General features: G+C 41.7%; 1 protein-coding gene across 1 annotated transcript; it reads left to right on the top strand.

The window, feature by feature from the left end:
- The first annotated feature begins 1,789 nt into the window (after positions 1-1,789).
- On the top strand, positions 1,790-5,954 carry LOC120924325. The gene is made up of 2 exons (XM_040335207.1): positions 1,790-2,219; positions 2,921-5,954. Exons 1-2 carry the CDS (start codon positions 2,027-2,029, stop codon positions 5,494-5,496), a joined length of 2,769 nt encoding a protein of 922 aa, XP_040191141.1. The 5' UTR covers positions 1,790-2,026; the 3' UTR covers positions 5,497-5,954.
- The last annotated feature ends 10,905 nt before the right edge of the window (positions 5,955-16,859 follow it).

Raw genomic sequence — 16,859 nt, 5'->3', positions numbered from 1 at the left:
CCTAGGAAGAATTACAAATGTGTTATTTCTGACACCAGCCTAACTTGCTCTTCAAATATATTCCACCACTTCGCCTTGAGGTTAGATTTCATTACTTCAATCAGGAACTTGTGACCCTAAAAGAATGAAGGCTTAAAGAGGTTGTAAACCCACTGTTAACACTTGCACCTACAGGTAAGCCTAGATTAAGGCTTACCTGTAGGTTTCAAGAAATATCTCCATAACCTAAACAGTTAAGGAGATATTTTCACAGAAACGGTCACCGTTGACAACGGCGCAGGCGCATTGAGCGGTGCCATTTTTTATGAATGGCATTAATGGGGTTAATGCCGTGTTTTCGTGCATTCGCGTGCGGGAGTGACGTCATCGCCGCTCCGGCCAATTACAGCGCCAGAGCGGCGAAAACAGGAACTAGCGACAAGGGGACATGGCGGCAGCGGTGGACGGGACTGAGGCGGACTTTGGGGGCTTCAATCTCAGGTAAGTGACACATAATGAGCTAGTATGCTGTGCATACTAGCTCATTATGCCTTTCTCTTGCAGGTTATTTTAAAAAAAAATATCCGAGGGTCCACTTTCTCTTTCAAGCCCAACTTTTATTTTAGTTTTGTACAGAGTGAGGAAGGGCTAGAACCCTTGTCAGTTGCTTATTGGGGACTGTAAACCAGTGCGTACATAGGGGGCTGTGACACTAAGGCTAGATGCCGGCCCCCCTAACACTTCCAACCTCTATTAACATGTTGTTTTTTCCTTTACAAAGTTAAACATGTCTGCTTTTATTCTACAACAAAGATAATTTACTAGTGCATTCCATATTATTATATGTGTAACTGTCCGCTTATCATTGTGGATCTTGTTCAGCACTTACTGCTGAGTGGAACCTTTCTGCCTCCCTTTGGTTCCCTGGGGAATGTTTTGATCAGCAGGATTACAAGACCACTCCTTCTTCCTGTCTTAGAAAGAAAGCCTTTTCCTGTATCTCAGATGCCACATGTTAGCTGTCTGCATAGGATTTCATGGAAGATGTCTGCAGAAAATCCCTAAAGCTTAAAGTTTGTACCCCCCTTGGCAAGTGGATCGAGGTATGCAGAAAAGTGTGCATTGTTATAAAGGTGTATATGTTCTAGAGATAAACCCTGTTCATGCTGTTTGGTTTTAAATACGCTATATGATCCAAGACACTTTGCATGTAACCATGTTTCTTTGAATGTTCAATGTAATTAGATGTGTGTGCAGACAACTGTAATTAACCCTGTAACCCCCTTTTTGGTGACAACTGTAAATAAGTGTGTTGTATGTCATTTACAGTTTTCACGGTGCTATGGTGCTATGGTGCTATGGTGCTTACGATATTCATGTTTACGGTGCTCAAGGAGATAAAGAAAATAATATTCAACACTGCTGCACACCTTTGTTCCGAAAAGAATAAAACTACTGCACCCGTCAGAAGCTCTCCTCTTGTTATTTATTCGATGCCAAAGGGGCCGTAACAGTGAAAACTCGTCGCTGCGGTGGAGACTCGACATCACCAGCTGCGTCGCTGTCTTCATCGAACTGTGAGTAAAGGCTTCCCAACGCCTCGCAAGACACGTGCGGACGCCATCTTGGCAACAGAGACTTGGCTAAAAAAGTAAACGTGTCACGTGGACTTTTAAATATAGCGGGCTCTTTATATGTGATCCGGAAGCCGCCCTTAACTACTATGCGAGCCAAATAGTTAATATTTTGCTAAACCAGTGATCAAGTTATTATATTCGTGTTTAGAGGCCTAGTGTCAGATTTAAAGTTCCTAATCCACTAAACTGCAGTTATTTACGTAAAGGGTTAATTGTCTGGTTAGAAAGTGTCAGCAGTATATTCGTTTAAAACATTTTGTAGTACTGTATGCATTGTTTGCTAATCTTTAGTTACAAGTGTGAACACCTGTTATCTGTCGTAGCCCTTAGTAGCAAGTTTGAGCCAACACTCATTCAAGTTAGGTTTCAGGCACACTCACACTTGAAAGGCAAAGGCACACTAGAACAAAATGTTGTCACCTGCTGAAGAAACAGACAAACCCACAGAGTCACAACAGGTACGATCCAGCTCTAGAGAGCGAAGCCTAACAGAAAAGGGCAAAGAAATGCACGAAGAAACAGTTAAGAAAAATGAAAAGGCATTCAACAAGGTGTGCAACTCTTGGAAGGAGCTAGCAAAGGAATGTAGGACAAAGTTAAAAGGTTTCTGCTCAACTGAAGACCTTAATACAAGATTGAAAGAGATTAAAGCCAAAGAAGCGTTAGTGCACCAACAGTATGAGTCCATGTGCCGAAATAATTCCACTACCCCGTACGTTGTTAAGAAAATGGATGCATGCACCGCGTTAACGGCTGAAATCTGCAACCTCATCAGCAAGCGGCTAGAGAATGTAGATGAAATCTTTAACGATCAACTTGAGAAGGAAAGGGTGAGGATGGTTCTTAATAAAGAAGAGCATGAGTCAGTCTTTGGAAACTCAGAAACAGAAACTGTCCTCTCAGAGTCATTACCAGACTCCAACGCAAGCTCAAGAGCCACTTCCAGATCTAGCAAACGCGCTGACGCAGAAGCAGATCTTGCAGCCAAAATAGAACAGGCAAAGGCGACGCAACAGATGCGCGAGGAGCAAGCTAAGCTGAACAAACTAGAAGCAGAAATTAAACTGAAGTTGGATGAGGAAAAGACAAGACTACAACAGCTACAAGCAGAAAATGAAGTCAAGGTAGCTGCAGCAAGAGTGAAAGCCTACAACGCTTATGATAGTCTTGAAATTTACGAACAGGAGACAGACCACAATGTGCAATACCTCTGCCAAAATAATGAACCACGAAACTCATTGAATACAAAGGCTGTGCCATTTCAACCTTCAAATACACCACTTGGGCTGTCAAGACCAAAAAAGGTTTCTGCTCAACTGAAGACCTTAATACAAGATTGAAAGAGATTAAAGCCAAAGAAGCGTTAGTGCACCAACAGTATGAGTCCATGTGCCGAAATAATTCCACTACCCCGTACGTTGTTAAGAAAATGGATGCATGCACCGCGTTAACGGCTGAAATCTGCAACCTCATCAGCAAGCGGCTAGAGAATGTAGATGAAATCTTTAACGATCAACTTGAGAAGGAAAGGGTGAGGATGGTTCTTAATAAAGAAGAGCATGAGTCAGTCTTTGGAAACTCAGAAACAGAAACTGTCCTCTCAGAGTCATTACCAGACTCCAACGCAAGCTCAAGAGCCACTTCCAGATCTAGCAAACGCGCTGACGCAGAAGCAGATCTTGCAGCCAAAATAGAACAGGCAAAGGCGACGCAACAGATGCGCGAGGAGCAAGCTAAGCTGAACAAACTAGAAGCAGAAATTAAACTGAAGTTGGATGAGGAAAAGACAAGACTACAACAGCTACAAGCAGAAAATGAAGTCAAGGTAGCTGCAGCAAGAGTGAAAGCCTACAACGCTTATGATAGTCTTGAAATTTACGAACAGGAGACAGACCACAATGTGCAATACCTCTGCCAAAATAATGAACCACGAAACTCATTGAATACAAAGGCTGTGCCATTTCAACCTTCAAATACACCACTTGGGCTGTCAAGACCAAATGAAGAAGTTAGTCTAACCCCAGGACTTGCAAGTCTGCTTATCTCCAACCGTCTCCCTATACCTGAACCAACTGTATTCACAGGTGATCCTTTGAAGTTCATAGATTGGAAGATATCCTTTATGGCGCTGATTGATCAGAAACCACTCCCTGTGTGCGAAAAAATGCTGTACTTGAAGAGGTATCTCGGTGGTGAAGCTCGTAAGGCAGTGGAAGGGTTCTTCTACCGAAATTCAGAAGATGCCTATCTAGGTGCTTGGGGAATCCTACAGGACAGGTATGGAGGTCCATTCATAGTGCAAAGAGCCTTCAGAGAAAGGTTGGCTAAATGGCCAAAGATATCAGCAAATGACCCTGTAGCATTAAGAGAGTTTGCGGATTTCCTTCAAGGTTGTGTGGAGGCCATTCCTCATGTTAAAGGCCTAGCTATTCTAAATGATTGTGAAGAAAACCACAAGCTTCTCAAGAAACTGCCTGAATGGATCGTGCGCAGATGGGGTCGCATCGCCGTGGACGAGCTGGACAAGTCCCAAGAATACCCAACCTTTGCTCGTTTCACAGAGTTCCTGCAAAGGGAAGCTAAGATTGCATGCAACCCCATTGCCTCTCCTTTTCTCCTCAGTACCAAGACTACAGATGAGAGAATTCCCAAGAGAGCCAAGGCGCTCAACACAAGCACTCAAATGAAGCCCTCTACCTTCAACGTTCCAAATATCTCAGCTTCAAGACCGAAACCACCTTGCCTAGTCTGCAAAGACGAAACACACGGTGTCGCTAAATGTCTGACTTTTGCGGCAAAGACCATCGATGAAAAGAGGGCCTTTATTCACGAAAACCATCTCTGTTTTGGTTGCTTAAGAAAGGGCCACACTACAAAAGACTGCAAAGGAAGACACACGTGTAGCATATGCAGTCGACGTCATCCAACCTGTTTGCACATACAGAGAGACACTGAGCCTGTCAAGGCATCAAACGATGATTCAGTAGGCATGAGAAATAAGGCAAACGACAACGTTCCCAAAGTTATGTCCCATACTTTGACAAGACATACGTCTGCCACATCCTGCATTGTTCCAGTTCTGTTGTCAGCTACTACGGAGCCTCAGAGGGAAATCCTCACTTATGCCTTACTTGACACACAGAGTGATTCAACCTTTATTCTGGCAGACCTGGTATCGAAGTTAAGTGTGAGCACCAAGCCATTACAGCTAAGGCTCAGCACAATGACAGCGGTTGACACAGTTATTTCAAGCCAAATTGCTCACGGTCTGCAAGTGCGTGGCTTCAACTCCGAAGTTCAAGTCCAACTCCGTCAAGCCTATACAAGAGATTTCATTCCAGTAGATAAGTCTCACATCCCCACTAAGGAGACTGCACTCCAGTGGTCACACCTCAAACAATTGGCAAACAAGTTACAGCCACTTCAAGATTGCGAAGTAGGACTACTGATCGGTTATGACTGCCCATCAGCACTGGCTCCCTTGGAGGTTGTTATCGGCTCCGAAAATGAACCCTTCGCTCAAAAAACTATGCTCGGCTGGAGCATTGTAGGATCAGCAAATCCACATCTTGATAGACAGGGTAGCCAGAGCTTCGTACACAGAGTCGCAGTGAAAGAAATGCCAATGCCGCCGGTCGCTGATGTGTTAAAGGCTTTAGAAATGGACTTCATTGAAAGAAATTATGAAGATAAGTACGTGTCTCAAGATGATGTTCGCTTCGTGCAGTTTCTCTCGGAAACTATAATGAAAAGGAAAGATGGACACTACGAGATGCCGTTACCCTTCAAAGACAACAGTCAACTGGCACTACCAAACAATAAGAGGCTGGCCCTTATTCGACTTCATCATCTAAAGAAAAGATTAAAGGGAAATAGATAGTACCATGAACACTACACTGCATTCATGGAAGAAACAATCAGAAAAGGTGATGCAGAACCAGCCCCTTCATTATCAGAGGAAGAGACAGTGTGGTACATCCCACATCACAGGGTTTATCACCCCAAGAAGCCAGACAAGTTAAGAGTTGTCTTTGATTGTTCAGCAAAGTTCAAAGGCATCTCCCTAAACGATACCTTGCTGACAGGTCCCGACCTGATAAACTCTCTAGTGGGAGTCCTCTGTCGCTTCAGGAAGGAAGCAGTTGCTGTGATATGCGACATTGAAAAGATGTTCCATCAGTTCTATATCCCCTCAGAAATGCGCAATTACTTAAGGTTCCTTTGGTGGGAGAACGGTCAGTTGGAAACAGAACCGAAAGAATACAGAATGGCAGTTCACCTTTTCGGTGCCAGCTCCTCTCCAGGATGTGCCAATTTCGGCCTTAAGTATCTTGCACGATAACACAAGTCAGAACATCCCTCAGCATCAGCCTTCATCGAGAAGAACTTTTATGTCGACGACGGCCTAACTAGCGTTCCAACAGTCAGCGAAGCTTCGAATCTAATCCTTGAAACTCAAGGATTATGTAAAAATGCAGGCCTACGACTGCATAAGTTCAACTCTAATAAAAGGGTTGTCCTGTCCTGTATAGCTCCGTCAGAAAGAGCAACAACTAGTGTACCTGTCAAACTTAGCCCAGACTCAACAACAGAAGGACAAGTACTTGGCATTCAGTGGTCAATTGAAAATGACACCTTCAGTTTCAGTGCTGACATAAAGCATCAACCCTCAACTCGTCGTGGTATCCTGTCAGTCGTAGCCTCCCTTTATGATCCTCTAGGCTTCATAGCCCCCTTCATACTGAGTGGCAAGTGCATTCTCCAAGAGCTTTGCCACAGAGGCATCAGTTGGGATGAAGCACTTCCTGAGAGCTTATGTCCACGGTGGGAGGCTTGGAAGAGTAGTCTGCAAGCTTTAAGGGAAATCAAGATACCCAGATGTTACCATCCCCCAGACTTTGGTAACAGAATGAAAGTGGAACTACACCACTTTTCCGATGCCAGCAACATAGGATATGGTGCCTGTTCGTACCTTAGGTACAAAAATGACAGAGATCAAGTCCATTGCAGCTTCGTAATGGCCAAGGCAAGAGTTGCACCAACGAAGATTGTGAGCATCCCAAGGCTTGAACTCTCAGCTGCCGTCACTGCAGCAAGGTTGAGTGTCATGTTGAAGGCAGAACTTGAAATAGAAATTGACAAAGAATTCTTCTGGACAGACTCCCAAGTAGTCTTAGCCTATATCAATAACGAAGCAAGAAGGTTTCACGTGTTTGTAGCCAATCGTGTTCAACTCATAAGAGAGATTACAGATCCAACCCAGTGGCATTATGTGGATACGACACAAAACCCAGCCGACCATGCATCCAGGGGTCTACATGTAGCGGATATCTCCACCTCAAGTTGGTTATCTGGGCCTAGTTTCCTTTGGAGATCTGAAGTGCACGCATCTTCAAGCTCTTCAGCAGAACTAATTGTAGGCGACCCTGAAGTCAAACCTGTTACAACCCTTGCATCACAAGCCAATGAACAAACTGATACTCTAAATCGTCTGAGCAGGTTCTCCAGTTGGTCAATGCTCATTAAGGTGATTGCAAGAATCAGGAGAATAAAAATGAAGACGTATCACTGCAGCAATCTTGTGTCTGTGGAGGAACGTAAGGAGGCCGGGGAGGTAGTGATAGGTCTAGTTCAACAGCAAGTTTTCCCCCAAGAGCTAAAACTCCTTCAAAGAGGAGATAGTCTCCCAAGTTCAAGCCCTCTTAGCTGCCTTGACCCCATTCTGGTTCAAGGACTTCTTCGTGTTGGTGGAAGGCTGTCAAGATCAACTCTTAGTCAAGAAACAAAGCACCCAGTCATCCTCCCAAAAGAAGGGCACATTACCCAGTTAATCCTGTCCCACTATCATGCAGCCATTCATCACCAGGGCCGCAGCCAAACTCTAAGGCCTCGTACACACGACAGAGTTTCTCTGCAGAATTCCCCGAGAAACTCGGTCAAAACCCGGATTCTGCCGAGAAACTCTGTCGTCTGTACAGTTTTGGCTCGATGGAGCCGCCGAGGAACTCGACGAGAAAATAGAGAACATGTTCTCTATTTTCTTGTTGTTCTATGGGAGAAGGCGGCCCGCCGAGCTCCTCGGCGGCTTCATCCCAAAACTCGACGAGTGTACGAGGCCTAACAGAACTCAGAGCAAATGGATTTTGGGTGCTTGGTGGAAGCAAGTCAGTTGCTAAGTTAATACATAAATGTGTACAGTGTCGAAAGCTCCGGCGTCCCACAGAGGAGCAGCGTATGTCAGAGCTCCCTGAAGAACGCGTAGAAGTTTCAGCTCCCTTTACATACTGTGGTATGGACTGTTTTGGTCCCTTTATCACCAAACAAGGTCGAAAGGAATACAAGAGGTATGGTCTGATCTTCACATGCTTCTCCTCACGTGCAGTCCACATCGAAATGCTTGAAGATTTATCTACAGATTCCTTCATCAATGCCTTAAGGTGTTTTATCAGTTTAAGAGGAGCCGTTTGCCAACTTCACTGTGACCAAGGCACAAACTTCACAGGAGCAAAGAACGAACTTAAAGAAGCCCTGAAGCAATGTGACACAAAGGCACTAGAAACTTTCCTAGCTGATAAACAGTGTGAGTTTATCTTCAATGCTCCTTCCGCAAGTCATGCAGGTGGAGTCTGGGAACGTCAAATTAGAACCATTCGTAATGTGCTAAATGCTACAACAGTCCAATGTTCAAGTAGACTAGACGATGCTTCTCTTAGAACGCTATTTTATGAAGCCATGGCCATTGTTAACAGCCGTCCTTTAACTGTCGATGGAATCAATGACCCCAAGGCGCCAGAACCTCTAACTCCAAACCACCTTATCCTGATGAAATCCAAGGTTGCATTACCTCCACCTGGGAAATTCGTAAAGGAAGACGTATATGCAGCTAAACGGTGGCGTAGAGTGCAATATATAGCAGAACAATTCTGGAGTCGGTGGAAAAGAGAATACCTCATGAGTGTTTCCACAAGACAGAAATGGCACACAACTCGACGTAACCTCAAAGTAAATGACATTGTCATAATCAAAGATGATATGTCTCCCAGATGCCAGTGGCAACTAGGACGTGTAATTGAAACTACAATAGAAAAGGATGATCTAGTTCGTCGAGTCAAGGTGTTAGTAGGTGACAGACGATTGCAAGATAAGAAGGACTATGTATCAAAACCTTCAATTATTGAACGTCCTATTCAAAAGCTAGTAGTCCTCATAGAAAGCAAATAAGTTCAGTTTTAGTGATACACTAGCATACCACCACACAAGACAGCCAGTTACAGAGGTACCTATAAGCTAAATTTTGTATGATGTACCATGTTTTATAGCGGCCAAGGTTATGTTCTGTAAATTATGTATGACTTTTAGGTTATGTTCATCATAACATAATTTGGTGGGAGTGTAACTGTCCGCTTATCATTGTGGATCTTGTTCAGCACTTACTGCTGAGTGGAACCTTTCTGCCTCCCTTTGGTTCCCTGGGGAATGTTTTGATCAGCAGGATTACAAGACCACTCCTTCTTCCTGTCTTAGAAAGAAAGCCTTTTCCTGTATCTCAGATGCCACATGTTAGCTGTCTGCATAGGATTTCATGGAAGATGTCTGCAGAAAATCCCTAAAGCTTAAAGTTTGTACCCCCCTTGGCAAGTGGATCGAGGTATGCAGAAAAGTGTGCATTGTTATAAAGGTGTATATGTTCTAGAGATAAACCCTGTTCATGCTGTTTGGTTTTAAATACGCTATATGATCCAAGACACTTTGCATGTAACCATGTTTCTTTGAATGTTCAATGTAATTAGATATGTGTGCAGACAACTGTAATTAACCCTGTAACCCCCTTTTTGGTGACAACTGTAAATAAGTGTGTTGTATGTCATTTACAGTTTTCACGGTGCTATGGTGCTTACGATATTCATGTTTACGGTGCTCAAGGAGATAAAGAAAATAATATTCAACACTGCTGCGCACCTTTGTTCCGAAAGAATAAAACTACTGCACCCGTCAGAAGCTCTCCTCTTGTTATTTATTCGATACCAAAGGGGCCGTAACAATATGCATTCATTTAATTTCTTATATTAATACATGTATTTATATACTGTATAATATATATTTATAATATTTAATACTCAGCGTGCATGATCCCTTAAATAATAAAGAAAAGAAAATAGTAAGCAGTTACATTAATAAAAGGCCATTTATTCAACAGTTTAATGAAAAGGTAGCTGAAGTAAAGGTAAAAATAGGCCCACAGTACTGAAAAACTTGTAAGGTTTTTTATTTTTAACTTCTGGTCTCACAGACATAACAGGAAGTGAGAGGAGCCCATTCCAGTGTTCCCTTTGGAAGATTTCTCTCTATACAGTAGCTGTTCTGATGATAACTGTAAAATTTTAGATATCTCTTTTCACGTTCTGTCTGGGTCACCAGGACCAATATAGAGTATGACTCTCTCCAGCAAGGAGACAGACAGCAGTAGAAACTAGACAAGGGTTCTAACCCACTATTTGATGGGAAAAAGTTATGGCTTTAGGCTTCATTTCCATGGACGTTTTTGGACGTTTTTACAGCCACTTTTCTGAGCTTTTTTTGCAGCTTAAAAACGTCTCTCCATGTTCGTCTATTGCCTCATGCCCACCATGACGTTTTTGAGCTGTAGATGGCTGAGCCGTTTTTAAGCTGCAAAAAAAAAAACAGGACCAGTGCGTTCTGAAGCTCCAGCCTTAGAGCTGTAAAAACGCCAACGTTAAACGCTCAAAAACGCTAAGAAACTCTACCGCGGCGTTTTTGAGCTCCAGCTAAAAAAAACAAAAAAAAAACATGGACAGGCGTTTTTAAGTTGTAAAGAAGGCTAAAGAAAGTGGATTTAAAAACGTCCATGGAAATGAAGCCTTAAAGTAAACCTGCACTGAACATTCATGGAGGCTGCCTTTGCTGACCTCTTCTGCAAATTCTAGTTTGGTACTGCAAGAAACAATATTTTACTAGCATTTAGTCATTGACCCACAATATCTCAGCAGATCATGAATCCCAACCTTCCAGATCTTGATATTTGTTTTCGTTTTTAGACAGAGAAAAAATTAAAGCCAGAAATATTACCATTTTTCAGAAGGATTTTAGGGAACATCTAGAAATGTTAAATGTGCCTAAGCAGTGCCTCTTGTTTTTGAATTTCTTCTGAAAAATAGCAGTGCACTTCCTGATATGTGTGTTTTCCTAGACATTTCTAAGCCTAAAGCCTCATATCTGTATATCTGCAGTGTGAGAGCATTTAAAGTGATACTATAGTCTCGCTTTTTTTGTTAAAATTAACAAACAAGTTATACTTACATGCCCTGTGTAGTGGTCTTGCACAGAGCAGCCCCGATCCTCCTCTTCCCTTGTCCCTCTTGAGTGCCCCCACAGCAAGCAGCTTGCTATAGGGGCACCTGAGCCAAGCCGCAGCTCCATGTGTCCATTCAGACACAGAGCAGTGGCCTGGCCCCTTTCCCTTTATCTCATTTGCTTACTGACTTTGATTGACAGCAGCGGGAGCCAATGGTGCTGCACTGCTGTATCAACCAATGAGGAGGGAGAGTACCGGACAGCTGAATCTCCTCTGCAACATCACTGGATCAAGATGGGCTCAGGTAAGTATTGGGAGGGGGGGGGGGTGAGGTGGACTCATTAAAAAAAACCTTATGCCTTTACATCCTCTTTAAAGCACTGCTACCTTTGATTCCTAGTCTCATGCAATTTGAAATTACATTTAGTGATGTCACTGCTGTGCTGCTTGCTGGAGAGAAAACGGCACTGTATGCATCTCCCTGCTTCTGCTTCATTCTTAATGAGAATATGTGTTTGTAAACTTCTCCTTTTTAAATATTACCCCACCAGTTAAAAAATCAAGCCTTCAGTGGAAAGCCCTAACGTGAGAAAAGAAAGTCCTATTTCTCTATGAAGGTGACTTTCCCCACACAGACACGCTAAGGCTGCATTCACACCTGAGCGTCGGTCGTTTTTTTCCGGCGTTTTGTCGCGCGTATTCATGCTTATTTGCGCGTTTGCATACAGCGTCGTCGGACGTTTTTGTACTTCAACGTTTTTTATTTTAGCCAATAGGAAAAATGATCATCTTTTCATCACTTGTTGCTATGTTGGTAGATATTTGTAATCTTCTGCCTGGGTGAAAAGTTCTATTGATTAAAGCGACGAAACGCCCATAGCAAACGCTCGTTGTCGCGCTAGTAGCTTGAATCGAGCGTTTCCATTACTTTCTATGGGAAATGGAAACGCTCAAATATGCCCAAACCGCCCGATACGCACGACAAAAAAGGGTCCGGAACTTGTTTGAGCTTCAGGCGTTCGGCGTCAGGCGTATTGGCGTGCAGATGTGAACCATCTCCATAGGGGATAATGTATTTTTTCCCCTCTAGTGTATTTGAGTGTCGCGCTTCAGGCGACAAAACGCTCAGGTGTGAATGCAGCCAAAAGCCTGCAATATGGAATAGATCAGCTACAAAGACTAAAACTTACGTTTTTTTGGGTGCAGGGGTCTGGTCCTTTTTAACACAAATATTTTGGCTAGTTAAAAAAAAAAATGTAGACCAACATTTAAAAAAAAAACAAATATGTCTGTAAGTAACCAAACTCTCAACCCTACGGGTATCTTTTCTTTTTTTAAATGCAACTTTATGTATCGATATTCCTCTCTAGATCCAGTCTGTCTGTACAGTATGGTCATCTGCTTATTTCGCACCATGCACAGGCAGCTTAAAGCGGAGCTCCACCCAAAAGGGGAAGTTCTGCTTTAAGTACTCCTCCCCCTTCCCTGCCACTTTTGGCATGTCATTTTTTTGGGGGGTTACCTAGTTTTGACAAGTACCCGCTCCCACTTCTGCTCCTCCTCCCTCCCTGCAATCATCTGGGACAAGTCACGGTCCCAGATAACTGCTGGACGTGCGCACCCAGCTTTGAAGCCATAAGCTGTCACAGCCGGGTGCCCACAGTTGAATTTCTGGCACCTGGGAAAGAAGAGGGAGAAAAGCGATGGCTCGGGTGAGAACATCGCTGGACCTTGGGGCAGGTGAGTGTGTGTTTAGTAAAAGTCAGCAGCTGCACTTTTTGTAGCTGCTGATTTTTATTAAACATAGAAACGACTGGAGTGCCTCTATAATTCTTCAATCAGACACACAAATTAAATCTAACCCAGTTCTACTTCAGCTAATTGCAGTACAGGATACGTTTTCCAGTTTGGTGTCAGAGTTGTAAATACTAAGATAATTAGATAATATTTTTAATATAGTATAGATTTGTTAGGGACTTAGATTAAAAGAAGAGTATAGTTTTTCTGGAGTATTTTTTTGTTGGAGAGGGTCCAAGCCACTTCGGTGACATAATTGGTTAATTCCCTAAGTTGCACCTGGGTTGCTCACCCTTATAGGATAAACGCCTCACTGGTAGTATTGTAGAAACTTGTAATTACTGGTTGGTAGATATTACTTGCATACTGTTTGTTGTAGCAGCCTTGGGCTTCTAAGATGTTGTGCCCAGGTTGGCCTTAAGCGATCTGGGAACGCTATGAAAAAGTGTACACGCCCATTGGTAGCTTTTGGAGCTCATGGGAAAAGGTGGAAAGCTTGAGCAGGTAGGGATTTTTATTCAGAAATAGTGACAAAATAAATTAGGAATCTCCCTTGCTCAGACCCAGATATTGTGAGAGTGGTAAGTACTTTTTTGTATGTATGTTCATATAATTTGATAAGTCGTCTTTAAAGAATGAAAGAAGGAGAGATCTCAATTATTTCTATGGCATCACCTAAGGTGTTAAAAAGACTGAGGGAATTAAGGAGACTGATGTTGCTGTGGTGTATATGGGAAAAGGGGGTTTTAGCTGTGCGAACTAAACATAAAGCTTTATCTAACATACAAAAAATTATAACCAGAGTTACACAGAGTTCTAAGGTTTAAACAAGAGACAGTTGCTTTGAATAAGTTACCACAGCCACCGATGCATTCTAGGAGAGGGTAAGAAATGGATATTTATATTCTTACTGAGTGTCAACAAATACCTCAATGAATGAAACAGACATTAAGGGACCAGTCATGGTAAAAGTAGAGTAGTATATGAGGAAGGTCTCCCCTTTACGAATATTTTGTTTATAGAGTTATAGAGTATAAGTGCTTACATTGCTTGCAAATGGTGTGTAATTGTTTAAATTCATGTTTAAAGGTGAACACATAGAATGATCTCAAGGTTACAAACAAAGGTGTTTTAGGTTTTCAGGAGGGATGTGTAGAGAGGGAGTGTTTTAATGAAAACACCCTACATTGAAGTCTGGTTAAAGTAAGTTAAGATTTGAAGGAAAAGTAAGAGAGGAGTTATTAATTAAAGTTAAATTAAATTAGAGAAGCCTGAAAACTCAGGGAGCATTAAGGTCTTCGGAAAAGTGGAAAAGTTAATGGAACTTACCACTCCTAGGCCAGGTAGAGCTTACACCTAGAAACTTATGAACACTGTGTTTGCAGCTAATCCAGTATCGGAGGCAGATGATACCAATATGTCTGATGAAAGATCTCATTCTACAGGTCTACGCCATAAAGTTCACAGAGACAAAACACAAATTAAATAGGTTTAAAAATGGGAAGTGACATTACAGAGCTTCGAGTTTTAAAGTGGACTTGGGAAACATTGACGACAGAGCATACCATTCTAGGCAAGTAGCCATGTTTGCTGTAGCCCAGCGGAGTTCATTTCCATACATTGATGGATAATGAAATTATACTTAAGCCAAGGGATAGTCAGGAATTAAATGAGATCATCAAGGGCTGTCCAGATCCTAGGATGTTAGCTGGAATTTGGAGAATGTTACAGTAATGTTTTGGATGTGCAATTTATAATTTCAAGCCGTAGTTGCATGATATAGTTGCATTGGCAAAGATATATTTGCTTGTACGCTCCCATTTTTGATTTCTGCTTGAGGTTTGGGAAAAACAAAAACAGGAAGTGTTTTAGCAATTAAAACTAATAAAACTATCTTTACAGTATCATTAAGTATGAAACTAAGAAAGCTAAGAAAAGGGGAACTTGACATTGAACATAATATTGTTAAAAAATATATATATATATATATATATATATATATATATGTGTTGCAATTATGAATTTTAAGATTTAAATTCTAAAGATAAGATAGTAATGAAGTTTATAATAGAGGTAAAGTTCCACTTTAAAGCTGATTTCCGCCATCCTCGATGAGGGAATCAGGAAGTGAAGCGCTCCGGCTTCACTGCCTGATTCCCTACGACGCATGCGCAAGTCATGCAGCACCGTCCTCACTGGTTCCCGTTGTGTTCTGGGAGCCGAGTGTTTCCCAGAACACAACGGGAGGGGGCGGGAAGTGACGTATATGGCTATAGGGTGGAGCTCTGCTTTAAGATAATGTTTTCTTCTTCCACACTGGTTATGTGAAATTGCAAAAGTTGGTTTTAGACTCGCAAGATTTCATTATATATATTTGGGTAGCCATACTTCTTAACAGTCTGATCTACATTTGAGCCCCTAATATTGATAATAATTTTTTGTGAGTTGCCAGTGCTCATATTGGTGAGACTTCAGGCCATTTATTTGCATCAGATTGCAGGAACTTTGACTGACACTAGTATTAACAGAGTGCACAGATTTGAATAAGATATCGGAGCAAAATGTTTATTCTTAAATGAATAACACTTAATTTTAACATATATAATATTGCCATCTTTGTTCTGTATATTCAATAATATAAGTGAAATAATTAAAGTAGATGATATGATAAAGTAGATTCTTATGAATTTATTTTATGGGTGCACTTTATTATCATATGTATTACTCAAGAATGCATATTGCTACATTTGCATTCCATATTCCTCGAGTCCTAGACTTGCTGGAAGCGAGAGTAAATGTTGAGACAACTGCGAGTTGTTGAGAAGGGTTTAGTTAAGAGAAGTTATATGTATAGATTTAAAGTATGTTTTTATTACACGTTTATGGTTGAAAGGTTGCAACTACTGTTAGTATGTTCATGGAATGTGTTGGACGCATATTATTAAGCCAATGCCCAATGCACTGTTAATTGGAATCATATATGGAGAATGTGACGTCACTACTAAATTACATGTATTTAATGGTACCAAAATGTCCTCTTTTGAGGAATCTGATCAGATAATTATGTGGATTACTTTCCAATAAATATCTTAAACTTGGAAAAAAAAAAAAAAAAAAAAAAAAAAAAAAGGTTAAGATAATTGCAAAATACAAGTTTTTAAGAGTAACATTTTAACTTATAGCTGGGGTATTTTGATTATTTCAGTTAAAGTCTGACTTTAAGGAATGGTTTTAATTGTGCAATTGCCTATTTTCACATTGTTGAAAGTTTGGAAGGTATTTTTCAATATCAACAAATGTACTAAACTTCAGATTTATATAACTGCCCTAGACTCAAAGTGTACAATAAATGGCATTATAGTTTTTGTAGAGGAGCCTAGGGTGGTGTTACATGTAGGAAAAAAATATGTTGTTTAAGATTAATTATGAATAAAAAAATGGATTATATATTTGGAAAGTAATTGTGACAATAAGCCCATTTATTGATATTGAAATAAAAAAAATGGCAACTTGGCATTGTACAAATACCTTGCCTGTTACAAAACAAAGGGAATGGTTTATTTGTGCAAATGTTTAAGCTGTTATACATAGGAGTGCCAAAATCTGTATATACCACTGTTACATACAGGGGGTCCAACTATTAGAGGCATGAAGTGTTTCAATTGTGTTGCTAACCTATAGAGTTAATACAATTGGTACAATATTGGTGAAAAAAAATAGGGGAAGTCTGTATTCCAAGCGCTACGCCAAAGAAATGGTGGTTAAAAAAGAAAAAGGGAAGTAACTTAAAGGGGTGTTCCAGCCTGTTTTTAAGTTTATTAAAAGTCAGCAGCTACAAAAAGTGTAGCTGCTGGCTTTCAATAAAAAGACACTTACCTGCTCCACGGTTCCAGAGACGCGCCGGCCGGGGCTCCGCTTCATTCCTAGTGTGGGCACCCGGCAGTGACAGCTTTCGGCTTCACGGCCGGGCACCCACTGCGCATGCGCGAGCGGCGCAGAGCCGTCCCTACAGGGAGGGGCTGCAATAAGGCGATTAAGCTATTCGCCTTACCAGCCCCTCGGGGGAAGGAGGAAGTGGGACAGGAAGTCTCACTCCTCCTGAAGCCCCCTCCCCCCCCAAAAAAATTCATGTC

This window comes from Rana temporaria, chromosome 1 (genome assembly GCF_905171775.1).
Source record: "Rana temporaria chromosome 1, aRanTem1.1, whole genome shotgun sequence".
In the NCBI taxonomy this organism is placed as follows: Eukaryota; Metazoa; Chordata; class Amphibia; order Anura; family Ranidae; genus Rana; species Rana temporaria.
Note: the sequence above shows the minus strand (reverse complement) of the source record. Positions and strands in the feature narration are given on the sequence as shown.

Bases quoted from the DNA above. Each gene is read 5' to 3' on its own strand.
- LOC120924325 (XM_040335207.1), top strand. From the start codon at position 2,027: ATGTTGTCACCTGCTGAAGAAACAGACAAACCCACAGAGTCACAACAG. The intron at 2,220-2,920 runs GTTTCTGCTCAA...AGACCAAAAAAG, and splicing joins ATGTAGGACAAAGTTAAAAG to GTTTCTGCTCAACTGAAGAC.